Genomic DNA, 27741 nt, shown 5'->3' with positions numbered 1-27741 from the left:
GATTCACTTTGTTATACAGCAGAAACTAACACACCATTGTAAAGCAATTATACTCCAATAAAGATGTTAAAAAAAGTATTAAAAAAATAGTGTATATATGTCAATCCCAATCTCCCAATTCATCCCACCACCGCCCCTTCTCCCTTGGAACCATACATTTGTTCTCTACATCCGTGTCTCTATTTCTGCTTTGCACATAAGATCATCTATACCATTTTTCTAGATTCCACATATGTTAATATATATTTGTTTTTCTCTTTCTGACTTACTTCACTCTGTATGATAGTCCTGTTTTTATTTTTAACATCTTTATTGGAGTACAATTGCTTTACAATGTTGTGTTAGTTTCTGCTGTATGACAAAGTGAATTAGCTATACATATACATATATCCCCATATCCCCTCCCTCTTGCTTCTCCCTCCCACCCCTCTAGGTGGTCACGACGCACTGAGCTGATCTCCCTCTCAGAGACAACCTATAGGCGACTCAGGGGTCAAGCAGCAGATTGGACCACAAGACCTCTAAGTTGCTACCAAACTGGGGATCTGGACCCATTTCCTAGTTTTGCTTTGAAATACACCTGAAGAAATGAAAAGCAGGTGGTCGCCGACTTTCAGAGAATTGAAGTCTGTTTTCTTGCCAGTTATTTTTCTGCCACCATCAGTTTCCATAAACCCTATGAGGAGACATATGTCCTCCCTCATTCTTACAGATCCAGTTGGATTGGAGATGACGGAAGTGATGGCACAAAGCCAGACACGTCTTAGCGCTCACTCCGCACTGTCACCAAATGGCCAGGCGTCAACCTTGAAGCACAATCTCTATGCTGGTTCCTGCAGAGACAAGAAGAAAGAAGAAAGAATAGGCAGAGCCTTTGGACTTCAGGACTTGTGATCCCATTTTTGTCCTCTGTAGCCGTGAGGACTTGGCAATACAGCCTGAGGCCAACAGTACTGCCTGGCCTCAGTGGCTGAAACAAATGAGGGATTTAGGTTTTCACAGAAAAGTGTGAAGAGAGACCATGCAGAGCTGGGATGCAGCTTCAGGATATGACCTGAGAGCCAGGCTCCTTCTGCCCTTTGGCTCCACCATCACTTCTGTGTTGCAGGCAGGAAAAAGGGAAGAGCAAGAGGAAAAAGTGGTGTTCCTACCAGTTTCAAAGAGCTCTCCTAAGAGTCTGCCCCAAGGTTAGTGCTCTTTTCCCTGGCCACACCCTACCGCAAGGGGGACTGGGCACTTTGTCACCCAATAAAATCCAGGGTCCTCTTACTAGGGAAGTAGGAGGCGAGTACAGGGCAAACAACAGCAGTCTCTTCTACTTTCTCTCATGTCCCTCTGTCAGGATAGTGGAGATTGTACCCCGCTTTCTAAAGATGAGAAAGCTGAGAGGTGGCCAGGAGGACCTGCACAGAGCCACAGTGGGTTGGTGGTAATGTTGGTGTCAGCACCCAGCTCAGGGCTGGTTTTGAAAAATGATGAACACAAAAGGCAGAAATCCATGAACATCTGTGGGCAAACAGCAGCTGTGAGCCCAGGGCCATCTCTGTGGGGAGTCAAACTGACAGATGAGAGGGGCTGCAGGGTGCAGTGAGAATGAGGGCTGCAGGACACAGGGCTCCATGTCATTCCCTGGGTTGGCAAGAGCTAGACAGCTTTGGCCTTGGCTCAGTTGGGAGAACAGATGGGCAGGAATTCGGCACAGCTTCCAAATCAGCCAAGCAGCAAAGACTGCCTTCTTTGCCCTTGTCAGCTGAGGCTACAGCTCCCACCAGTCCCAGCCAGCTGCAGAGGCCCAAGCCTGAAGACCATGACAACTTGGCCCGGACTGTGCCATGCCCCGCCCACTGTGGGAGCCAGGAGGACAAGCAAGTGCAGGTGTTCCGCCCAGCAGTGAGGGTGACACCTAGGTGGAGCTGCCCACCAGGTTCAGATTTCTCTGTGCAGGGCGAGCAAGCCTTGTAGCAATCCAATCTCAGCCCTGACTCCTTTGGCGCATAGGACTCTTAACTATGGAGACAGCCAGCCCGTTTGACTGAGGTCCAGACCTCTGTTCTTTCTCATGCTCTCACCTCCCTCCCACAGGAATGATGGCAACGTGGCCAGAGGTGAAAGGCAAATCCAGGAATTATACTGAGATGCAAGCAATGCAGAGAGAACTCCTTCCCACATCTGAAGAAAGGAGGGTCCTCACAGAAACAAGGCAATCGATGAGGGGATAGGAACGCGTGTTCAGCTCAGAAACAGGACATAAAATACATAGAATTTTATTGCAGCTCTGGCTAGAGCATATGGTATAAGAGGAAGAAATACAAGTCTTTAGAAAGAAATGCACTTTGTGCTGTCAGCTAGACGTGGTAGGTTCATTCTCTCTTTCTCCCTCCAAAGACTACATGAATTTTGGATTATCTGTGTATCTACTCCCAATTCACTGACTCTGGTATTAAAAGCAGACTGAAATTTGTTTAGAATTCTACTTAGCTAGAAAAGTTCTTTTTTTTTGAATGAGACTGAAATTTGTTTAGAATTGTTTAGCTAGAAAAGCCAGAAAAGCTTTTTGTGAATGGTGCAAGGATGACTACCATGACTCCTTTAAAGAGAGAAGCTGGGAAAGAGATGGGAAGGAGAGGCCGGGCCGGCTGTGAGGGCCCCACCCCCAGGAGGATGCTCCCTGAAAGCAGCAGTCTGTGCAGTGCCCACCACACCCCTCCTCCGCGAGGCTCTGGCGCCCTGCAGCCACCTGCAGGTTACACGATGAGGCTCTTCCAATGAGTATAAAGAACCCCCAACCCTGCTCCCTTACCCCAGGACTTCTATAATCTTGAGACCCTAGACTCATCAAAGCTACACTCTGCAGCCTGAAGATCTGTCCACACAGCCAAGGGAAGGCTGGGCAGGAGGCAGCCAGCAGGCTCTCACACCACCTGCCTCCCCTCCTTCCTCAGTGGCTCCCACGAGGGCACAATCAGGGCTGGGAGGCTTCATGAGCCCCCCTTGGCCCTCTGGGATGTGAGGAGTCAGCAGGGATTCATACCCATCCTGCCGGGACCATCTGCACTCAATTATAAGCCCTTTGGAAGCCAGCAGAGGGCTGTTAAGCTGCCGCTGGTTCTCTATGATTAGCTAGTTCTTGTCTTTTGAATACTGCATATGGTGCAGCCAGCTGCAGAGAGCATTCATGACTCAAAGCTTTTTTCCCCTCAAAGAGAAAAGTGCTAAGTTGTTATTACTATGGGAAGAAAAAAAAAGTTTAAAACTCTTACTTTCTGGTTAAGTTCCTCTTCCTCCCTTAAAATTCTACCTCTTCCCAGGATTGGGACCATTCCTTTGTCTGTTTTCTACCAGCACTATATAGGTACTTGCTTGCTGAAGATGAGCCTTGCTAAGAAATATCAAGATTGTGTATAATTCCAGCTCAGGTGTTGTTATCCGTGGTCCAGTAGACCCTCTTCTCTCCCTTATTTTGTGTGAGAGACCTGACGTTAAGGCATGCTTTTGATGAAACCACTCCAAAAAGTCAACTCTTTGCAATCAACTCAGGAGCCAGCGCCACTGCTGAGGCTTACCTTCTTTCCCAGGTGCTGAGCCAGGAACAGAAGCAATACTGCTTGGTTCGCACTTGAAACCCTCAGTGTTCTCTGTAGGCGAGAAGCAGTTAGCTGGCTACAAGCTAGCATTAAAATCAGTAGGGATGCTTAAAAAAAACATGTATTTCTGGGGCTATACATAGACTTGAAATCCAGGCTCACATGTGAGTGGAGGTCCAGAGAAGATGGAGATTTGAGAGTCTTGTGAATAGTGATAATGAAAGCCATGAATTAGCTACAATTCACAGGGAAAAGAATATGGAAATAGAAGATGGGGGTAATCAGAGTCCCTTCTTCCTCATATCTCTGAACTAGGCAAATAACTCGTTTTTTTTCTCATAATACACAGGCTCTATGGTAAACACAGCACAAATATGCCAATAACCACAGGGCACTCTATGGATAAGACAATTCTTTGTAGAGTGGATACATGTATAACTGATTTGCTTTGCTGTACACCTGAAACTAATGCAACATTGTACATCAACTATACTCCATTTTAAAAATATATATTTAAGAAAATGTTCTTTGTACCATGAGTTTGGCTGGCTTAAGCCTATAAATTTGCAAAACTTTAGGAACCCATCTATATATGGAATGAATAGTTCTACTCTCCATGTTGAGAGACAAATAAAAATGCCTATTTAACTATCTAGCAGGAAAAGTACCCCAAAAGTGATTTCACTTTTTTTTTTTTTGATGAGCAATTTTAAGCATGTCCAAGAGGAAGAAAATCTGTACCAATATGGGTTGTTCCACTGAGCCTAATGGGAGCCACATGTCTATCTGACAAGGGAGTTACAAGTTTGGAAAGGGAGAAAACAAAAGGAACCCTGTGTTGTTAGTCTGAAATTGGAGGTAAGGTGTAAATTCATGGTTTTCAATATATGGATACAGAAATAAATTTAGATGTCATGGGCACATAGGTATGTGTATACATATACACACATGCAGATATTCCCAAACTCTGACCACTGAGATGGCCTGGGACCAGTGGCTCCACAACAGTACTGGGTACACTTAGCACTCAAATCTTCGCTTTAAGGTAATTTTCCACTAAAGCAAGCAGGGCTGGAATAGGGAAAGTCCAAGACAAACTTGGAATGTCTTATAGTGTCAGAAAATAAAGAAATGCCCAAGTTAAAGGGGGATGTGTCAAGACGACACAGGAGCCAGCTTGAAGGTGTTCCTGCTGGCCACATCTGAGACCATTTAAGCATCTAAAGGAATAACGATAATAACCAATTACAACCCACTGAATAAAAACTGAAGAATCCATACTTGTAATATTAATATAAATTAATAAAGGGGGAATGAGTGATTCTATAGTGGAAAAGTCTGGCAAGCACCACCTTAAACAAGTGGTCAGTTAGTGTCATAATGATGGGACAGGTGGAAATCATGCACCGCTTGAAGAGATGCAGCGAGGAAGACGCAGCATTGCTTCTATGCTGCTCCTGCCAAAGATGCATAAACTAAACCTAACCTAACCTAATCTGACAGGAAACACCATCCAAAGTAACTGGCCTGTAATCTTCTAAAGTGTCAACGTCCATTACTCAGCCATGAAAAGAAATGAAATTGAATTATTTGTAGTGAGGTGGATGGACATAGAGACTGTCATACATGAGTGGAGTAAGTCAGAGAAAAACAAATACCGTATGCTAATGCATATATATGGAATCGGAAAAAAAAAAGGTTCTGAAGAACCTAGGGGCAGGCTAGGTAGACGGAGGCGTAGAGAATGGACTTGAGGACACGGGGAGGGGGAAGGATAAGCTGGGACGAAGTGAGAGAGTGCCATGGATTTATAATACACTACCAAGTGTAAAATAGATAGCTAGTGGGAAGCAGCCGCATAGCACAGGGAGATGAGCTCGGTGCTTTGTGACCACCTAGACGGGTGGGATAGGGAAGGTGGGAGGGAGACGCAAGAGGGAGGAGATACGGGGGTATATGTATAGCTGATTCACTTTGTTATAAAGCAGAAACACACCATTGTAAAGCAATTATACTCCAATAAAGATGTTTAAAATTTTTTTTTAATTTAAAAATTAAAAAAAAGGTCAAGAAAGCCAAGAAACAGCTGAGGTACCATTCAGAATAAAGGCCACTACAGAGATATGACAACTCAAAGCAGTATGTAACTCTGAACTGCATCCTTTTGCTATAAAGGTTATTATTGGGACATTTGGCAAAATCTGAATGGGGCCCAAGGATTAGTGGCAATTTCCTGATTTGACGGTTGTTTTGAGGTTACATAGAAAAATGTCCTTGTTTACATGAAATACATACTAAATTCAGGAGTGATTTTTAGGAGTGACAGGCCCAGCAACTTGGCAATTTATTTTCAGATGATTCAGGTTCTGAATTGGTAATTTTTCTGTCTGAGGAATAGTTCAATTTTTTTTTTTTTTTTTTTTTTTTTTTTTGGGCCACGCTGTGCAGCTTGCAGGATCTTTGTTCCCTGACCAGGAACTGAAACTGGGCCTCGGCAGTGAAAGCGCCGAGCCCAAACCACTGGACCGCCAGGGAACTCCCTAAAAATGTTTTTAAAAGTGTAACTTCTTTTCCTTTTTATGTTATATGACTTAAAAAATGACTATAGCAATGAAGACAGTGATGTTGACGATGAATTTGTGACATCAAGAATTTCATAAAATTATTTCTTGAAATAAGGTAGAAATTCATGTTATTTTATATAATGTGATTTTTAAGTATATATTTTCATTAAAACATTTAGGAGTTAAAAAAAGATCAGTGAACGAATGTGCTCTTCTAGGTTGAATTAAAATAGAATATTTAAGGTTTAAAAAAGTTTGGCTGGGGAAAAATAACAGTTTTGCAAAACCTTTGCGATCCAAAACTAAGATGATATTCAACAGCAAGAAGTATTCCAATTTCTCATAACCAGTTCTCACAAGCAAAGAAATGCATGCCTCACTTTAAGAAGGTGTCCAATAGAAACAGGCAAATCTGAAAGAGTTTACCAAGTGTAATAAATTAGAGGTGAAATCACAACAAAAGAATTTATGGCGTACAAAAAAATTCACAAGTAGAAGATTCCTTCTATCAACTTCTCAGAGTTCCATGAGCTCTCCCCTGACCTCTGAAAGATGGGTTTTACCAAAATCTGGTTTACACGGAACTTTTCAGGTATATATGGTCTGAAAAGAAAGAAGTATCTGCTAAGAACCTGCCTGGTGCTCCTTCCTTGTTGCAGCCCTTCTTTGTGTAAGTGATCAGAATCAGGTCCAAGAGACACAGAATCAAGCATGACATATCACACCAAACACCATTTCCTGTCCAACCAATTCTCATCTCTCTCCAGTAATGAAAAGGTGGACGTTCTTCTTGGACTGCAGCATCTGTGCAGCCCGCTCCACCCCGACCACAGCAGACAGCCTCTGGGCATCGTACTTGGAGTAGGGGACAGTGCAGGTCCAGGCAGCTTCCTCTCCTCTGGTGGCGGCTTGCAGCATGTTACAGACTTCACTGTAGAAGTGGGGATATGTTGGCAGTTCATAGAAAATTAGGTTCCTGATGCCTTTTATTGTGTATCTGTTAGAAGGAGAAAGAGAGGCTATGTCTACATGAGAAATTTTATGGAAAAGCCACCGAAGAGTTTTACAGGGACATAGTCACTCTCGCTGTTTCATGCAAGGAGAAAGACCATGGCACAAATAACACACAGACCAAAAGTTACTCAAATTTGAGCTGGAGGGGCTCATTTTTTGTGACAGTGTATTTGAATTCCTAATGTTTGGCTTAAGATAATGATAAAATGAATTTGCACTTCTTGAGCCTAATCTGAGCAGACTGAGGTAGGGTGGGGAAGAATAGTAGACAAGGATTAGAAATCTGTCGCAGAAAATTTGAAAAGCAGGCATTTCCAATTTAACATTATCCTAATTATAATCAGGCAAAACAGTGTTCTGTAATGGAGATGAGGTCAGACCAGACCCAGTACATAAAATAAACAGCATAAACTGTAAATGCACTCCCATTAGTCTTTTCTTGTCATTCTGTAGACATGTTAACTCCATGGCAGATGTCCCAAGTTCACCCATTTACAAAATCCTGCCCGAGGACCCATTAGGCATTATGGGAAGGCAATTAATTTCAACAGCTTCCTCGCTTCTTTCCCTGCTGCACAGGGCTGCATGGTGTGTGGGGGGGTGCAGACCCTAGGGACGCGCCTTACGGTTCGGGTTGAGATCAATCATTCCCTCTTGGGCTCCATGACCAAAGATTTTATACGTTGACAAGTTTCTGATTTTTCCTGTTAAGACTCTCATACAGGGCTGATGTCAGACTCCCTCGGGAATTTTATTTTATTCATGGACGGTAAGTTTTCCTTGTCTTTTTATCCCTTGGCTCATCCTGATCTCTCTGGAGACCCTCCTCTCCCAAAATATAACTGCAGCCCATTACTTGGATCAGCTTTCCACATCCTCTTTCCATAAAGGAATTTTAATGGCTAATGATGTTGAAAAAACACAGTTCTGCCTCAGTAGTTATCAAAACAAACACAGAGTTCCATTTCTGCTTAGTATGTAGAAAACTCAAGAGAATACTGCTCCCGTGCTAACAAGAAAAAGATAATCTACAACAGTGTTCCTTTTCCTGAGCCTAGACAGCTGATGTCACAGGGCAACCAAGTGAACGGATTCAACGGTGCCCTGGTGTGTGTTTAACAACTGATTCTCAGTGGGGGAGGATAGGTGCTGATTTGAAGCATTTGCCAATTTCTGTGGTGTAAATACTCCATTTCAAGCTACCAGTGTCATGTTGCTGAACTTGGAACTGGGAAGAGATGTGCAACCATACCTTAAGAGCTGGTATGAGCCAGCTTCAGCCCATCACTGACTGAATTCCAAAGAGTGACAAGATGGTCTGAAGAAAGACAGGACATATGAACCACTTCACCTTTGGCAGAGCACAGTGGGGAAGAGGGCAGCTGCTAAGAAAGTGGGTAGGAAGAAAAAAGCTACACTTTTAACAAGTTCTTAAAGGGCAATTATGGGCTTGCATGACAGTTCAGAATCCCTGGGATTCCCGGACACTCCTTTACTTCACAGTCATGATGGCTTTTCCAAAGGTCTCCACTGGGAGCCCTGGAAAGGCTGGACACAAGGCAGAAGACCTGAGAGACCCCGATGGTGGTGCAGACATGAAAACTCACTCTCTTCCCAGAGCCATGTTGTATATGAAGCTAAAGCCTGAAGCCAGTGAGGGGGCAAAGGTCAACTGCCAGGGTGGAGTCAGAAGCAGCAAAACTGTGTGCCCTAAGGGAGGAGCATTAACCCCTCACCCCATCCCTCCCCACCACAGGACTTACATCCAGTCAAAAGAGCAGTCTGGGGAAAGGGGAAAGGGCATGAAGACTGGGGAAAGGGCATGAAGCCTGTTCAGCCCAAGATCCTGCACTGATGTAAGCAGATGTTTGCCACCACTGCAGAGATGCAGGGAACTCTTCCCCACCAAGACCCCTCGTAGAACAAGGCAGAGGCTGGCCACCATGGAGGGTGGTGCAGGAGCCCTGAGAAAGCGCCAGCTCCAAAGCCCAGGATGGACAGAACCTGCCTGCATCTGAGCTGGACCAGGAGGAGAACAACTGCCCCACTTCAAGCCTTAGGGGAGGAGCGAGCAGGAGCAGCCTGCTGCTGGGGGAGGGGCCGGAGCGTGGGAGAGGCTCTCCCTCGGCACAGGGGTGCAGGGCATGGTGAAAGCTGAGAGGGGAGCAGGACACTGAGACAAGGCCCTCCAGCACTGGGCCCCACAGTGGGCCACTGTCTGCTGGAGGAACTGGCAGTTTGTGGTAAATAGAAGGCAACGACGGTAACAACCAAATCCTAACTAGATTCACAACTGCCACGCTAGTGGCCTGACAGAAGAGGCGTCCAGGCCAGCTACTTACTCAGGCACTACGTTCAACTGACAATTACAAAAAACACAGAAAAGCAAGAAAAAGACATTAAAACCATGAGGTATCATTTTGACTATCAAGTCACTGGAAAAAAGGAGAATTTACAGAAATATTTACAGAATTTACAGAAATAGGCTAATGGAGTATAAATTATTGTGAGTGTGTATTTCACCGGGGAGGGGAGAAGATGGGAGTGGCAACACACAGCAAATTTTAAACTGGGTACAGCTTTTGAACAAATAAGTTTTCCTTTCCAAATTTATCCTAAGGAAATGCCTAGGCAACTATGCCATCAACTACGCATATGGATGCTCTTGGCATTATTGTATATAATAACAGAAAACAACAAATCAGTATGCCCATTAAAAGGAAACTGGGTTAATTATATACCCATACAATGTAACACTATGCAACCATTAAAAAGGATGCTATACACACCTTAAAGATTACTTATAATTACACAGAAAAGGTATTTTTACAATGTAAAGATTTAGCAGACCTACCTTGACCAAGTGATTACATTTAGTATCACCAAAAATGGGACAAACTGACACCCTGGGCCTCTTGAGGAGATGCAGGGGGAAGTACACAATAGCCTCTATGTAGAATTCTTACTAAAATAATGTTTAAATCTTTGGTCCCCGAACTCTAATGCTCACTGAATCACCTATTTGTTTTTTAAAAATACCTGTAATTGGTCCCCATCCCCAAACACCATGATTTAATTGATACTGGGGTATGACCAGGGCATTCAGATTTTTAAAAGCTCCCCAAGGGGATTCTAATATGTAGCAAAGTTTGGGAACACTGATCTAAATAATAAGAAAACAGCCAAATCCAGATGTGAGACATTCTACAGGAAACTGGACTGGACTCTTCAAAACATATCAGTATCACAGCAAGAAACAAAGGCAGAGAATTATTCTAGATCAGGGTTTCTTAACCCTGGCACTACTGCCATTTTAAGCCAGGTAATTCTTTGGTGTAAGGGCTGTCCTGTGCACTGTAGGACGTCTAGCAGCACCCAGGCCTTGACCCGCTTGAACCACTAGACCACTAGAGTAACCCTCCAACTGTACCAACCAAAAATGTCTCCAGATATTTCCAAATGTCCCTTGGGGAGCAAAACTGCTCCTGCTTGAGAACTGCTAAAATAGACTAAAGAAACATGTCACGCAAATGCAACGTAGGATTCTTAACTAAATCCTGGATTGGAGCGGGGGGTGGGTGGTGAGAAGCAGCTGTAATAGTCATTTTGGGAACAACTAGGAAAATTTGCATACAGACTAAATATTAGATGGTATTACTGCAGTAATGTCAAGTGGTATGTTAATGGTGTTGTGGTTAGATAAAAGAATGTTGTTTTTAAGCTCTACAGGCTGAAAGATTGAGGAGTTAAGTGTCACGAAGCCTCCCATAATTTACTCTCAAATGGTTCAGGAAGAAAAAATAAGAGATGTGAGTGGAAAGAGAGAAGGAGAGACAGAGAATGTGGGTGCATGAGAATGTGGCAAAATGCTAACAGCTGGTGAAGCCTAAGTGGAAGGAGTTAGAGATGTTCACTGGGATAGTCTTACAATGTCTTTTGAAATGAAATCTTCCCAAATAAAAAGTTGGAGCGGGGGCAGGATATAGTAGAACTATATATATATTAACTTAAAAATACATCCATAACATACAAGTATATACCAAAATGCTGACTTATTTAAGCTTTTTTTCAATAAGCACATAAAACATTCAAGATAAAAGAAAGAAAAATCCAAATGTGTACACTGTGATCCCAATGTTGGTGTCCTTTTTAAAATGCCTGTGTCTGTGTGTGTGTGCACGTGCACATGTTTTTTACATCAAAGAGACAGGAAAGAAATACACCAAAATGGGTATTTATATCAGTAAGATGATAGGTGATCCCATTTTTTTAACCTAGATTTTCTAGGTTCTCTACAATAATTGTGTAATACTCTTATAATGAGAGTATTTTTAAAGCAAAATAAAACAACAAAACCAATTCCAATAGGTATTATATTTAAAACCCAAGAAAATCTCTCTTAGGACCAATTCGTGCACAGTAGAGACTAGGCATCTCCTGGAAATAAGAGCACGTGACCAGAACCTCTTCAGAGGGGCAGTTAGTAACAATTCCCATGGTCTTCTGCACCTCTTCCCCTGCCTTCCTCCTCTCCTGTATGTGCTTTGGGTCTTCGGTGACCCCTACAAATATGGCGTAACACTGTGACAGGACCCAAAACTAAGGACATTCCCGATGTCTATGTTACCTGACAACTGTTAAAGATAAATGAGGCAACCACAACTGACTTGCAAGGCTGGCTCCTGCATACAGTCTATAAAGACGAGGTCTGTTACTTCTATAACTGGGGTTCTCCCTGGGGCAGGGAGCACTCAGAAACACCCCACTAGCGTTTCCCACCTCCAGAAATCCTACCTCCAGAGTTTCTGATTGCCCCCTGCTTAAGAATCCTTCCTGTGCTAACCCACTGATAATGCTCAGAGAAAGAACTGTGAACTGTCCTCCCCTCAGGAGGGCCATCATGACCAAATGCCCATCCCATCCTAAGATTCTACTGGTTTCATCTCCCCAAAGAAAACAAATCCTCAGGATGAAAGTTTTTTGCTAGCTCACAAATGAACTGCAATATGTCTAACACGGCCTACTTCCATAGAGAATATAAATACAGAATTTTAAAGCTGGATACTAAAGTGTAAAATACATGTACTTTTCCCAAGGTCAAATGAAAAAATCAAATCACAAAGACACTGCAGATCAAAATACCCATCATCACCTTGGTGACCTCTCAAGCAAAAAAATCTATAGCTGGGAACCTTGAGATAATTGGCAGTTGCAGGTTATCTCCATTCAACTTAAACACCCACTAACCTGGTCCAGGGTACAAAGCTAATGGCCCGTGTTCGGTTTGTCTTTATAGTGACTTTGGGGACAAAACAGTTTGGTCAATAAATGAACAGTGTAAGACAGAAGACTGTCCTGCCTACTTAAGAGAAAGGGCTCCTTTGACATCATGCCCTCTCCTTGAAAAGCTGCTACTTGAGAGCAGTCCTCATCCCAGCTTAGCTCACTCTTGCTACAGACAATCACGCTGGGAAGTTTTCCAATCCATCCACTTCATTTAAAGGACTTGCTTTGATGTATCAAGCTTTTGGAAAACTAAGGGCTCTTTAGACCTGCTGAGTGCAAACTCCCCCAAAATACCATTTCCAACATGAATGAAAACAACAACTCACTGGAACAAAGCAAATAATGATGCCAGCAAGAAGCAAACCCTGAAGCCCTTAAATAGTCACCTCTAAGCCCCTCACCTTTTGCTTCTCCTAAACTTCAAGGAGCCCCTTAGTCCTGGTTCTCCTTGGTGCAGAAGTGTGTGTGCACTGCCTCAGGACAAATGAGAGCTTTCTGAACACTGACCCTGTACTCAACTTCCATCTCCACAGACCACACAGTCCCCAGGTGTTTCATCTGTGCTTCTACGACAGGTTCCTCCCTTTCCTGTATTCAGTTGAGAGCTGCTCAACTCTGTAATATCCTTCTTGAGGGGTATACCCACAGCTACAGGAGGTACCCTAAGTATGGACCCACTCCAGATCTGTATACAGGTTATGCTGTAGTCACTCATTCGTTTCTACCACCTTTTCCAACAATGCCCATTTTGAAAGAAAACCAACCAACCAATCAAGAAAAGTCTGTCCAGCCCCCCAGACTCTGGCTTGTCTGCAGGAGGTGAAGCAAGGGAGGACCTTATAACACAGCAAAGCCCACCATGCACTTGGAAGCAGACCCTCCAGAGAGGACACTTGAAACCTGGCCCTACTTTACCTTTTGTAGAAATGGAAGTGCTCTGTGAGGAGCAGGAACTGCTTCTCTCCTTGAAGGAAGAAGTGTCTGGCCCTGGAGACACCAGACTTCTGGGTGTACTCGCAGATATGAGTGAAGTTCAGTTCCTCCTCCTTGAAGTAATTTCGGAGACGCACAAAGTCAAAGTAGGAGGGGACATAGATAAGCGTGTGAGACGTGACTGCATCACGATACTGAGGCAAAATCTTGTTGACGAAAAAGTTAAACCTGATTTGGAAAGGCAAAGGGCAGAGAGTCAGTGGTCTAGAGGTGAGCCATAGTGTCACTGCCAACTGCATGACCCTGGGCAAGTCACAATCTCCTTCTACCTCCCCTAAGAGGCCAATTTGGCCTACCTCATTGCAAAGAGATTATATAGGGATAAAACTTGTTAAGCGCATCAAAAAGTAAGTGCCAACACTATTCATCATAAAGGATAGATGTGATGCTGGTATATCCCAGAGAATTATTCTAGGAAGTACGTAACTGTATCATTCATTCATTCATTCAGTTGTCAATCAGTCAGTCAACAAATAATTACTGAACACCTACCATGTGTTAAGCACCATTCTGCTACCATGGGTCCCCTGACTAAACACAATGAGAAGACGGGGAAATTACATAGAGAATTAGAAAAACAGTTCTTGCCCTGAAGGGCTTAGAATTAAGTTGTTGACATGAGGCATTAAAAAATTAATGTAATTTAAAAATGCCACAGTCTAGGGGAAAGTACCCTTGATTTACTAACCCTGACACTATTGGAACTAGGACAACACACCATTTCTCTGGCCTTCAGTGTCCTCCTCTGTCAATGGCATGATTGGATTCAATTATCTCATTTCATTTCGTAAATGGTAACTAAGAAAGCCAACGTGGAATACAATTCTAAATTTGAATGCCCAAGTAAAATCCCTCTCTGTGACCCCCAGGGATCCAATGGGACAGGGGAGGGTACCTGGCATCAATCACTGAAGCTAGGTTTTCAGGTTCCATCCTCTGGAAGACATGTGGGAGCTGCACCAGGACATGACTGATGCAGCCTGTCATCGGGACGTTCCTCACAGCCACCTGCCAGGAGTCAGTGAGAACATTAGGAAGTGAGCTATCCCCATTGTTGACCAAATGCTGTCCTCTCCTTCTGCCTCATGACCCAAACAATACACAATACTTCATGAAAATTCAGAGAAAGAAGGAGAGAACCCACCTGGCCTTGCACATTGACGCAGTACTTGTTGAACACAGAGTTGATCTGGGCATCCTGCAGGGCCCCAAACAGCAGCGTCTGACGATAGTACTTGGACCAATTATTGAGGTTCCACATGCGCACTCGAGAAAAGTCCACCCCATGTGAGTCCAAGGGCAGTAGGTTCATGTGGTTCATCAAATGCTTTGAGCAGAAGTAATACTCCATTAATACTTATTGAACACTTACCTGTTGGGCGTTGCTAACCTTTCTATAAGCCCATCATCTTATTTAACCCCATGAAGTAGATACTATCATCTCCCAAATTACAACAAGAAAACAGGCTCAGATGGGTGAGTGACTTGCCCATAGTCAAGCGAACAAGAAGAAAAGCTCAAACTGGCCACCTTGTGGATCTCTCAAAAAGGATCAAGATGCTACCTATACAGAATATTTCTTTTAAAGGAAATTCTGAAATGCCACTCTGGTCACTCTATAAGCAACTCAGTTCCAGACTTGGACAAGAAGGGAAATGACACGGAAAACAGAGCTGCTGTCCTTCCATGACTTGGCTCCCAAAACGTTAGAAAATTCCCGGAGTGACTACATGTGCCTTTTGCTCAAAATAAAGATGACTCAACCATCGACATGCCTGTTCTATTTTAATCATATTTTTACCTTGTAATGTATATTGAAGGGTCACAAGTACTATAAGTTTATTCCCTACTTTATAAATAAGTACTCCCCTTTATCTGTCCCAAACTTACTCCAAGTCCTGGGGTTGTAGAAAAGGTAAATTCTCACATGCCTTATAAAAATAAACCTATAGTTCTGTGATGAGGATTGTTCCAAAGCACAATCCTAAACCCCAAAACATTGCAGAGTATGTTGAGAGGGAGAAAAAAAATTATAGTACAAATTACAGTAGGGGGACAAAAACATCTTACGTTTCTCTGTAAAACATCACAAATTAAGAAATCATGAGCAATGTTTTCCCATCTCCACTGAAGACCAAACAAAAGAGAACGAGCATAAATAGGAGGAACTATTTTAGATAAAAACATTCCTGGTGAGGAGGGATTTCAATCAATCAACCAACCAACCAACCAACCAACCAACCAACCAACCACACTAAACTGGTCTATTACTAGAAGCAACTTTTAAGGGGAAGAAATCTTTTCTGGAGATTTGAAAATGTTGACAAGAATTTTTATCTTTCTGGATACTTTACTGACCAACTTGTGGGTAGAAGAGGGGACAACATTTCCCGTTTTCAAATTGGAAAATGTGGAATATTTCCATTTCCAAGCTGAGTTTTAATCTGGACTTTAATAACCATTTCAGACTCAAACCACTGAGCTTCTTGTCTCTAAATGTTAATGACCAGCATTACCAAGACATGCTCCCAGTTCTGCATCAGGTAAATGTCAGCTTGATCAATGATGAGAAGCTTAATACAAGACAGAAAGTCAAAATCTCTCTTCTTCTCTCCTTCTCCACCAATGATGGTCCTCAAGCCCAGAGGGGAGGCAATGAGGATGTCTGACGAATAGAAGGGGGCATAAAGTCGGATGCTTCTCTGCAGTATTGCCACCCCTATACACAAAACAGCCAAGCACACATCAGTTCATGAGTCACCACCAAGCCATTAGCTTCCACCCTCTCCAACTGCAGCCTCCCCTTGTACCTTCCACATCTTCCCCTTTGCATGTAATTGTGCTCCAACTGCTTTAATTATTAAAATCATCATCGTCATCCCTCCTTTGCATCTACGGTCCCTTCTAGCTCCCACCCTCTTCTTTTCCTTCACTGGCAAACCTTCCAAAAAATTATCTCTACTTTAAAATCTCCCACTCACTCCTTAATGTACTGCAATCTGCCTCTGAGTCTCAGGACACCACTGAAATGACTCTTGCCAAGGTCACCAACAGCTCTCAGTTACCAATTCAATGGCACTTTAGTGTTTCTTGTCACGAATGCATAAGCACACCCTCCTTGAAATGTTCTTTTCCTTACTGGTGGTTTCTGTCACTTTAACACTTACTTCTATTACTGACCTGGTCCTTATCTATTTTTCCATATTCAAAGAGCTCTTCAACAAATCCCTGGATTCACCCACAAGTTCTCTTTCACTCTACATAAAGCTTTGGATAAATATATTCACTAATTATGGCTTTAACATTATCATCACAAAAATTTATATATCCTGCCCACATCTCTTTCCTAAGCAACAAGTAGCAGTCTTTAAAGAGCCCAGATCATATGTGAAGGAGATTCACTTGCTAATCTTAAAGCATCTACCAGAGGGGCAGAAGTTGGCTGGGACTCTCTCTGGGGACAGAATGCTGGCAGATGCCATTTTTACAAATTCCCTCTACCTTGATGGCACTGGTGGGTGCCACTTTTTTGCACTCTCACTCTTAAGTTGCTAACAGTGGTGGTGGGTGAGTACCCCCTACCCCACGGCCCTGCACTGCCTGTGTGCAGCACTGACAAACATGGACAACGAGCAGCCACGCCTACCCCATCTCATGCCACTCGCGGGACACGACCTGAGGCAACAATCACATGTAGCCCACACAGGGGACACTCCTTGAGCACCAGGCTCAGGCAGATGGGGGTGGGACTGCATTTCTAGACTCCATGGGAGTGAAACAAACAGAGAGAGTTTATAAGATGACCAAGAACTAGGAAAAAGTTAAAAATACAGTTCATCTGGGCTTCCCTGGTGGCGCAGTGGTTGAGAGTCCGCCTGCCGATGCAGGGGACACGGGTTCGTGCCCCGGTCCGGGAAAAAAAAAAAAAAAAAAAAAAAAAAAAAAAAAAAATACAGTTCATCTCCCACACAGGGCCACTCCTTCAAGACGGGGCAGTAACTGTTTTGCATAATACACAGAAACAAAGACGGAGAGTCAAGCAAAATGAGGAAGCAGAGGAACATGTTCCAAATGAAGGAACAAGATAAAACCCCAGAAAAAATATTTAATGAAACAGATGCAAGTGATTTATCCAATAAAGAATTCAAAGTCATAGTCCTAAAGATGCTCACCAAACTTGGGAGATGAATGAACGAACACAGTGAGAAACTCAAGAAAGAGACAGAATATAAGAAAGTTCTAAACAGAGCTCACACAGCTGAAGATTATAATAATTGAACTGAAAAATACACTAGAGGGAATCAACAGCAGACTAGATGGTAGAAAAGAACAGATCAGTGACCTGGCAGACAAGGTAGCAGAAATCACCCCAACAGAACAGCAAAGAGAAAAAATATTTTTAAAATATGAGGACAGTTTAAGGGAACTGTGGGACAACATCAAGTGTACTATCATCGGTGTTAAGGGGTTGCAGAAGAAGAGAGAGAAAGGGGCACTAACACCCACATTATAGGGGTCCCAGAAGGAGGACAGAGAAAGAAAGGGGCAGAAAACTTATCTGAAGAAATAATGGCTAAAAATGTCCCTAACCTGGTGAAGGAAACAGACATTCAGGTCCAGCAAGAACCAAGAGTCCCAAACAAAATGAGCCCAAGGAGATTCATACCAAGACACATTATAATTAATATGTTAAAAGTCAAAGGTAAAGAGGGAATCTTAAGCAGCAAGAGAAAAACAACTAATTACAGACAAGGGAATCCCCATAAGAATATCAGCTGATTTTTCATCAGAAACTTTGTGGTCCAGAAGGAGATGGCATGATATGTTCAAATATGCTGAAAGGAAAAAACTTCCAACAAAGAAGGAAGGAAATAATAGAAGTCAGATGAGAAATACTGAATAAATGAAATGGAGACAAAAAAAAAAAAGATCAATGAAACTAAGAGCTGGTTCTGTGAAAAGATAAACAAAATTAACAAACCTTTAGTCAGACTCAATAAGAAAAAAAGAGAAGGGGCCCAAATCAGAAATGAAAGAGAAGCTATAACTGACACTACAGAAATACAAAGTATCGTAAGAGACTACTATGAACAATTATACACCAACAAGTCAGATAACCTAGAAGAAATACATAAATTCCTAGAAACACACAATCTTCTAAAACTGAATCATGAAGAAAAAATGTGAATAGATCAATTACTAGTAATGTGATTGAATCAGTAATCAAAAAGCTCCCCAAAAACAAAAGACCAGGACCAGAGAGCTTCATGGTAAATTCTATGAAATACTTAAAGAAGATTTAATACCTATCCTTCTCAAACATATTTCAAAAAACTGAAGAGGCGGAAACACTTCCAAACTCATTTTATGAGGCCAGCATAACCCTGATACTGAAACACCACAAAAAAAGAAATGTACAGGCTACTATGCCTGATAAACACAGATGCAAAAATCCTTGACAAATTATTAGCAAACTGAATCCAACAATACATTAAAAGGACCATACACTATAATCAAGTAGAATTTATTCCAGGGATGCAAGGATGGGTTGACAAAGTGGGTATAGAGGGAACGTATCTCAACATAACAAAGGCATATACGATAAACCCACAGCTAACATCATATTCAGTGGTGAAAAGCTGAAAGCATTTCCTCTAAAATCAGGAACAAGACAAGGATGCACACTTCTGCCACTTTTATTCAACATAGTATTGGAAATCCTAGCCACAGCAACTAGGCAAGAAAAAGAAATAAAAGATACCCAAATTGGAAAGGAGGAAGTAAAACTGACTATTTGCAGATGACATGATACTTTATGGAGAACACCCTAAAGACTCCACCAAAAAACTGTCAGAACTAATAAATAAATTTAGTAATGTTGCAGGATACAAAATTAACAAAAATCTGTTGTGTTTATATACATTAATAATGAACTATTAGAAAGAGAAATTAAGAAAACAATCCATTTACAATAGCATCAAAAAGAATAAACTACCTAGAAAAAAATCTAACCAAGAAGGTAAAAAACTTGTACTTGGAAAACTACAAGGTATTGATGAAAGAAATTAAAGATGACAGAAACATGAAAAAATACACCATGCTCATAGATGGGAAGACTTAGTACTGTTAAAATGTCCATACTGGACACCAAGGGGGGAAAGTGGGGGTGGGGGTGGGGGTGTGATGAATTGGGAGATTGGGACTGACATGTATATACTAATATGTATTAAATGGATAACTAATAAGAACCTGCTGTATAAAGAAATAAATAAAATTCAAAAACAAAGTCCATACTACCCAAAGAAATCTACAGATTTAATGCAATCCTTATCAAAGTACCCATGACATTTTTCATAAAACTAGAGTAATCCTAAAATTTGTACAGAGTTGCAAAGGATCCTGAATAGCCAAACTGATTATGAGAAAGAAGAACAAAGCTGAAGGTATAACACTCCCTGATTTTAAACTACACTACAAGTCTACAGTAATCAAAATTGTACGGTAATAGCACAAAAACAGACACAGATCAACAGAACAGAGAGCCCAGAAATAAATCCATATTTATATGGTCACAATCTATGACAAAGGAGACAAGAATATACAATGCAGAAAAGACAGTCTCATCAACAAATGGTGATGGGAAAACTAGACAGCTACATGCAAAAGAATGAAACTGGACCACTAGCTTACACCATCTACAAAAATCAACTCAAAATGGATTAAAGACTTGAACATAAGACCTGAAAACCACAGAACTCCCAGAAGAAAACATAGGCAGTAACTTCCCTGACAACAGTCTTAGCAATATTTTTTTGGATCTGACTCCACAGGCAAGGGCAATGAAACCAAAAATAAACAAATGGGACTACATCAAACTAAAAAGCTTGTGCACAGCGATGGAAACCATCAATGAAACAAAAAGGCAATCTACTGAATGGGAGAGGATATTTGCAAATCTAGTAAGGGGTTAAGATCCAAGATATATAAAGAACTCATGTAACTCATTATCAAAAAACCCCAAACGGGGCTTCCCTGGTGGCACAGTGGTTGAGAGTCCGCCTGCCGATGCAGGGGATATGGGTTCGTGCCCTGGTCCGGAAAGATCCCACGTGCCACGGAGCGGCTAGGCCCGTGAGCCGTGGCCGCTGAGCCTGCGCGTCCGGAGCCTGCGCTCCGCAATGGGAGAGGCCAAAACAGTGAGAGGCCCGCGTACTGCAAAAAAAAAAAAAAAAAACGCAAAAAAAACCCCCCAAACAATCCAATTAAAAAATAGCAGAGGGGGCTTCCCTGGTGGCGCAGTGGTTGAGAATCCACCTGCCGATGCAGGAGACACGGGGTCGTGCCCCGGTCCGGGGGGATCCCACATGCTGTGGAGTGGCTGGGCACATGAGCCATGGCCGCTGAGCCTGCGCGTCCGGAGCCTGTGCTCCGCAACGGGAGAGGCCACAACAGTGAGAGGCCCACGTACAGCAAAAAAAAAAAAAAAAAAAAAAAAAAAAAAAAAAAAAAAAAGCAGAGGACCTGAATAAACATTTTTCCAAAGAAGTCGTACTGATAGCCAACAGTCAAATGTAGAGATGCTCAACATCACTCATCAGGAAAATGCAAATCAAAATCACAATGAGAAATCAAAACTACAATGAGGTACCATCTCACACTGGTCAGAATGGCCATCATTAAAATGTCTACAAATAACAAATGCTGGAGAGGGTGTGGAGAGAAGGGAACCCTCCTACGCTGTTGGTGGGAATGTAAGTTGGTGCAGTCACTATGGAAAACAGTATGGAGTTTCCTTGGAAAACTAAAAATATAATTACCATATGATCCAGCAATCCCACTCCTGGGCATATATCTGGACAAAACTATAATTCAAAAAGATACATGCACCCCTATGTTCACAGCAGCACTATTCACAATAGCCAAGACATGGAAACAACCTAAATGTCCATTGACAGATGAATGGATAAAGATGTGATACATATATACAATGGAATACTACTCAGTCATAAACATGAACAAAATAATGCCATTTGGCAGCAACATGGATGCAACTACAGATTATCATACTAAGAGGAGTCTGTCAAAGAGAAAGACAAATACCATATGATATCACGTATATATGAAATCTAAAATATGGCACAAATGAACCTATCTACAAAACAGAAACAGACTCACAGACCTGTGGTTGCCAAGGTCAGGGGTGGGGAAAGGGATGGACTGAGAGTCTGGGGTTAGTTGATGCAAACTATTACCTTTAGAATGGGTAAACAACAAGGTCCTACTGTATAGCACAGGGAACTATATCCAATCTCCTGGGATATGCCATAATGCAAAAGAATATAAAAAAGGATGTATATATGTGTATAACTGAGTCACTGCCGTACAGCAGAAATGAGCACAACATTGTAAATCAACTATACCTACTCCAATTAAAAAAAAAAAAAGAAGAATGTATCAGGTGGCTAGTAAGTGCTGTGATCAAAATGAAATAATATAAAATGATAGGCTGTGATTTTGGAGTTATAAATTCTTACAGCCACCATGTATTATAAGTTGCTATTAACCAAAGCACAGAGAGAAAAAAAACCACAATGAGATATCACCTCAAACCTGTCAGAATAGGTCTTATCCAAAAGACAAGAAATAACAAATGCTGGCAAAGATGTGGAGAAAAGGGAACCCTTGTGCATTGTTAGTGGAAATGTAAATTGGTGTGGCCACTATGGAAAACAGTATGGATGTTCTTCAAAAATTAAAAATAGAATCACCATACAATTGAGCAACTCAACTTCTGGGTGTTTATCCAAAGAAAAAAACCCACTAATTCAAAAAGATATATGCACTCCTACGTTCAATGCAACATTTATAATAGCCAAAATATGGAATATGGAAGCAGCCTAAGTGTCCACAGATGACAAATGGATAAAGATGCGGTGTGTACACACACACACACACACACACACACACACACACACACACACACAATGGAATATTACTCAGCCATAGATGAATGAAATCTTGCCATCTGCGACAACAAGGATAGACCTTGAGGGTATCACAGTAAGTGAAATAAGTCAAAGACAAATATCAACAGCATGTGACTTCACTTATATGTGGAATCTCAAAAACAAAAAACCAGACAGATAGATACAGAGAACAGACTGGTGGTTGCCAGCAGGGAGGGCGGGGTTGGAGGGTGGGCAAAATGGATGGGGGAGATCAGGAGGTATAAAACTTCCAGTTATAAAGTGAACAGGTCACAGGGATCCAATGTATGCCATGGGGAATATAGTCAATAATATTGCATTAACTTTGTATGGTGACAAACGGTAACTTTACTTATTGTTGTGATAAGTTTGTAAGGTATATAGACATTGAATCACTATGTTGTACACCTGAAACTAATATGTCAATTATATATCAATTAAACAAAAGACTGATTTATCAGCTCCTTGTTGGCCGCCTGCATATGTTTAAAACTAACTGTAAGCTCTAATCCCCTTGCACTGCACACTCCGGCCATGCTAAAGCCTCTGAATCCTAAGTCTTGCCGGTTTATTCACCCTGATGCCTCCACACTTGCCATTTCCTGTCTGAAACTTTTTCTTCCACTCTCATCGCTCTACCTTGTACCTGGCTAAATCTGACTCAGGTTTCAACATAGTATGGATGGTACCTCCAACAGAAGGCCTTCCCTAACAGTCCTGAGCCCATTTTGAGTAAGGATATTTGCTTTAAATACTTTAACTAGAACACCCACTATCCTCTAACCGTAACACATCTCATCCCATACTGTCTGATTTGTCTTAAGGCTGGACTTGCTTAACAGTAACTTTTAATTCCATATCTCCAGCTTAACAGTGCCTGGCACATAGTAGATGCTTAATAAGTGGTAAATGGGCATACGTGACTAATAAATATTTTCCAGGAACTTTTTCAATGAACAAGCAACCAAGTACATGGGAGCTGAATGACAAACAAGCAAAAATGTGCAAAGCTGGGTGGGAGTCAGTAAGTCCAGAGTGGAGATAATTCAGGTGTGGGCACTCCACATGGCAGGCAGGAGGGAAGTCCATTACGTACAGATGCTCTAGTTTATTCATCTTCCCCAGACTGACCCACCCAGCCCCATCAGCTCCAACTCCCCCAAGAAGCCCTGTAGCATTGACTGTGAGCTACCAGCTATAGGCATGCTGAGACGTTTGTTATAAACATGCAGGTGCCTTTCATACATGCCTTCACAGACACTCCATCCCATTAGCCAAGTATGTACCCCATTAGCCAAGGCAAGACTCTCCCCTGGCAGACGAGTGGTCTCAAATGCGTCCTGGTTCTGCTAGGAGGCTGAGACAGTGACCCTCTGAAAGAATGCCTAATTCCAGGCTTCTAGCTTCCAGCTATGTGCACCTCACACCTCAGGTCCCTCAGGGTCTCAGTTTTGACAAGGAGGAATTACCAGTCCTGAAGTGGTCATCGATGTTGCCGACAAATACAGCTTCATAATCCTCAGGCCTCTTCAGGTTGGGTGGTCTCTCCTTGGGATCTGAGCCATACTCTCCATTAAACCTCTTTTTGTTGCTTACAATTATTTTCTTCTTGCTGTCGCCCTCAAGAAGACAGATGAAGAGCTGTACCACCCGCAAAGCAGCTTCCCGGAATGGCACCACTATCGGCACCTGTGGAGGGAGTGATGGGCAGCCTTGGAGGGGCAAGGGGAAGGAAGGACAGCTCGAGGTGAGCCTGCTGGGGACCTAAGGAGCCCTCCGTTCCACAGCCCCTGGCCAAGGACCACATCCGTGTCACCCCCTTTACATAGGACCTGGCTCAGTACTGAAGGCTGAGCATCTTTCCGACCCACAGCACCATGTCCTATGGACTTCAATCTCATGGCTCCTTGGGGTGGGGGTGGGGTTAATTCTTAAGCAGAATGTAGAAATTTTATTTATTTTTTTTTTTTTTTTGCGGTACGCGGGCCTCTCACTGTTGTGGCCTCTCCCGCTGCGGAGCACAGGCTCCGGACGCGCAGGCTCAGCGGCCATGGCTCACGGGCCCAGCCGCTCCGCGGCATGTGGGATCTTCCTGGACTGGGGCACGAACCCGTGTCCCCTGCATCGGCAGGCGGACTCTCAACCACTGCGCCACCAGGGAAGCCCAGAAATACTCTTTGAGGTAAGTCAATGCCGTTAACAGAGGTGTCCATTAGCAAAAACCCAAGGGCATAAACACACAAAGCTCTTTGAGGACAAGAAATGTTACTCATTTCTGTCTCCCACAGAACTTAGTTCAGTATTTTGATCCGTAAGACCCAAGGAATATGCTGAACAAATGAATTAGATGTATTAAGTAGAGAATAAAGTTAGTAAGGAAAGGACTAAAGCATCATTACTTTTCTAGTACATTTCCTAGTACATTTTTCAGAAATGATGATAAAGGATTTCTGAAATAAGATGATATTTCAATGGGAAATATAGGATTCAGTTTTCCAAACATTTCCAAAAGTGCTCAATTTTAACTGTTGAGGAAAAAAAAACAGAAGATGCTTAACAAATGATTACCTTCTAACTACCCTTGTGTAAACAATACAATCAATGGATATAACCCCAGTCAGATCAGACAATTCACCAAATTCTGAATGTGACTCATGGGTAATCTACCTCATATTCTATTTTGCAATTCTAAATGGAAACAGATAATCTTATTATCCTGATGTTCAAGATTCTGAGATAGTTTCTCAGAAAGGCAACCAGCACAGCCAGAGGGGTGTAGTGATTCAGTTTGGTACAGTGCAGGGATGATGGATCAGTTTTGAAGAGGGCCAAGTTACTGTCCCGGCTGTCACACTAAGTAAGTGTCTAGGCTTTGGTTTCCCCAACTATCAAACAAGAGGGTTGGACTAAGAAATCTCTAAGAGCCATATCAGTATCAAAATCCTAAAATCCTATTAAGCCCAATGAGAAGAATCTAAGAAGATGAGGCTTCTTCAATATAGACACAGAGGCTAAAGGGTAAGGGGGTATGGGTGGCACAGTATCTAGCTCCAGCACATCATGAAAAACGTAGACAGAATTCAACGACGTAAGCTCCCAATCCACTGGAGCTTAGGCTTATGAGCCACATAAATGTAATCATCACTTTAAGCAGTAATAAGGATACAATGCAAAAACAGGGATTTTGTTTTCCAAGGTCTACATATTTATGTGGCTTAGTGAAGGGAATCCTTGGTTCTAGTCCTGTCTCTGCTACTTTTTCTCTGGTTCTCTTTAGCAAGGTCCTCTACGAATCTGGGTCTCTGTCCACAGGTGTAATATGTAGGGATTGAATAAAAGGCTCCTTAAGGTCCCATCCAGCTCTGACAATCACAAAGAAGAGATTTATAGTGGAGTGTTACTTATGTAGGATCAGGGTTTATCTTTAAGGAGAGAATTATCATGGAGGTACCTCCTACTCCACTTTCCAGTTAGATCTGCTGTTAGAGACAGTCCACTGAGCTGTCTGCAGCACTGCCGTGACATTACCTGGCCCATCTAATATGCTCATTCTTGGACTCATTCATTATTCCAATCATTAAACCATCTGAGAACCTGCTAAGTGCCAGGACCCATATGTTAGAGCCTTACAGCCTCCTTGAGGGCAAAGTTCTGCTGCTGCCACTCACCTTGGGCCTCGTTAGCCCTTGGTCCCTGAAGTCATCATCATCACCCAACCCAAGTTTCTGGCTTCGGCATCTGCTGTTGTTGGCAAGCACCTGGGCATTGGCTTTGAGAACGTGATTTATCACATGCAGGCAGTACACGTGGCGGATCTCTTCCCCTTTCTTCAGGGCAGTCCTTTCTGGGTAGAACAGGTCCCGGTAAGAATTCATAATTAAGAAGAGCTCTTTCTGGAGGGGTGTGAAGGGGCTACTTGAATTTGGGGGACAAGAGGGGAACTGGCTGTTGGTCTTGATCCAGGTGGATTCCAGAGGCTTCTGGAGATGAAGTGACTTTAAGTCAATGTCCTTTGGGGGTTTAAAGGTTTCCAACTGTTGAAACCTGGATGAAAAGACAAGCTGGCCCAGGATGGGCCACTGTGGGAGAAATGATCAAGAACTAAGTTAGAAATGAATTATAGTACCTTACATTCATATAATGCTTTATAATTTACCAAGGCCTTTCACAACTTACAGATCCTCTCACTTTATCCTCACAACAACCTTACAAGCTAAACACTATAATGCTCTTCTGGCAGTTTAGGAAATGCTGAGGTTCAGAGGTTATAGGATTCAGACAAACAGAGGAGAACAGAGCTAAGGGTTAGAGCCCAAGGTTTCTGACTTTAGAAACCTTGTGAGCTCTTCACTAGATCAGTGGGTCACAAACTGTCCTGTGGACCACACTGTAGGAAGTCAAAATTTACTCTAGACAAAAGAAAAGGGGGCCCAACGGTCAAATAACTTCGGTAACCACCACAAAACCTAATCCCCCTCAGGGAGAGTCACAAGCAGATCGGACACTAAAGGTTCTGCTGAGTCCTGTAACAAGGACTCCGTTCCACTTCGTTTGACCCAGAGTTTTCCAAATTTACTTGGACGTGGAACAAGGTTTTTGTTGTTGTTTTGGATTTTTTTTTTTTTGGAGACATATATTAGAATTGAAAAGAATAGTATTTTGTGGAATACCAGTTTGGGAATTTTTGCACTGTAACAAAACTGCTGATCTTAGCAATAAAGAAAGGATGACCTCTGCAATAAAAAAGAATTAACTATTGATATATGCCAACAACTGGGATGAACCTCCAAGGAATTATGCTGCGTGAGAAAAAGCCAACCTGTATGATTTTATTTATATAACGCTTTTGAAATAACAAAATTATAGAAATGGAGAACAGATTAGCGGTTACCAAGGGTTAGGAATGGGGGAAGGGAGGTGGGTGTGGTTATAAAATGGCACCAGGGAAGAGGAGGGATCTTGATGGTGCTGGAAATGCTCTGTATGTTGACTGTGGTGGTGGCCAGGGCAACCTACACGTGATAAAACAGTATAGAACTAAATAACACAAAGGAGCAGGAGCAAAAGTGAGGAAATCTGAATAAGACAGGTAGGTTGTATCAGTGGAAATTTCCTACTTGTGATATTGTACTACAGTTTTGTAAGATGCTACCATTGGGGGAAACCGGGCAAAGGGCACATGGGATACCCTTGTATGATTTCTTACAACTGCATCTATAATTATTACCTCAATAAAAATTTCAATGAAACAAGGATGACCAATTCTTATGAATAGCATCAGTGGTGAAAAAAAAATCACCGAAAAAAGAAGCA

At 42.4% G+C, this 27741-nt stretch overlaps 1 protein-coding gene and 1 long non-coding RNA gene across 3 annotated transcripts; one reads left to right on the top strand and one right to left on the bottom strand.

Annotated features, from left to right (window-relative positions):
* On the top strand, positions 1–5623 carry LOC309797851. The gene is made up of 2 exons (XR_014292824.1): positions 1–1187; positions 2083–5623. It is a non-coding gene; the product is annotated as an uncharacterized lncRNA (long non-coding RNA).
* LOC309797848 (U3 small nucleolar RNA-associated protein 25 homolog) lies at positions 5609–27736 on the bottom strand. Of its 2 annotated transcripts, none has more exons than XM_082646245.1 (7): positions 26097–27736; positions 23898–24117; positions 15958–16160; positions 14586–14768; positions 14337–14449; positions 13364–13609; positions 5609–7145 (listed from the first exon to the last, which is right to left on the bottom strand). In XM_082646245.1, the coding sequence occupies exons 1-7, from the start codon at positions 26301–26303 to the stop codon at positions 6902–6904; spliced, it is 1416 nt and encodes a 471-aa protein (XP_082502371.1). In that variant the 5' UTR covers positions 26304–27736; the 3' UTR covers positions 5609–6901. The 2 variants fall into 2 exon arrangements, with proteins under 2 accessions (XP_082502371.1, XP_082502372.1); XM_082646246.1 differs by having other exon boundaries at positions 15958–16106.
* Between the last annotated feature and the right edge of the window lie 5 nt (positions 27737–27741).

This window comes from Mesoplodon mirus, assembly GCF_964341445.2.
Source record: "Mesoplodon mirus genome assembly, contig: HAP1_SCAFFOLD_1112, whole genome shotgun sequence".
Taxonomy (NCBI): Eukaryota; Metazoa; Chordata; class Mammalia; order Artiodactyla; family Ziphiidae; genus Mesoplodon; species Mesoplodon mirus.
This window is presented reverse-complemented; position numbering and strand designations above follow the sequence as displayed.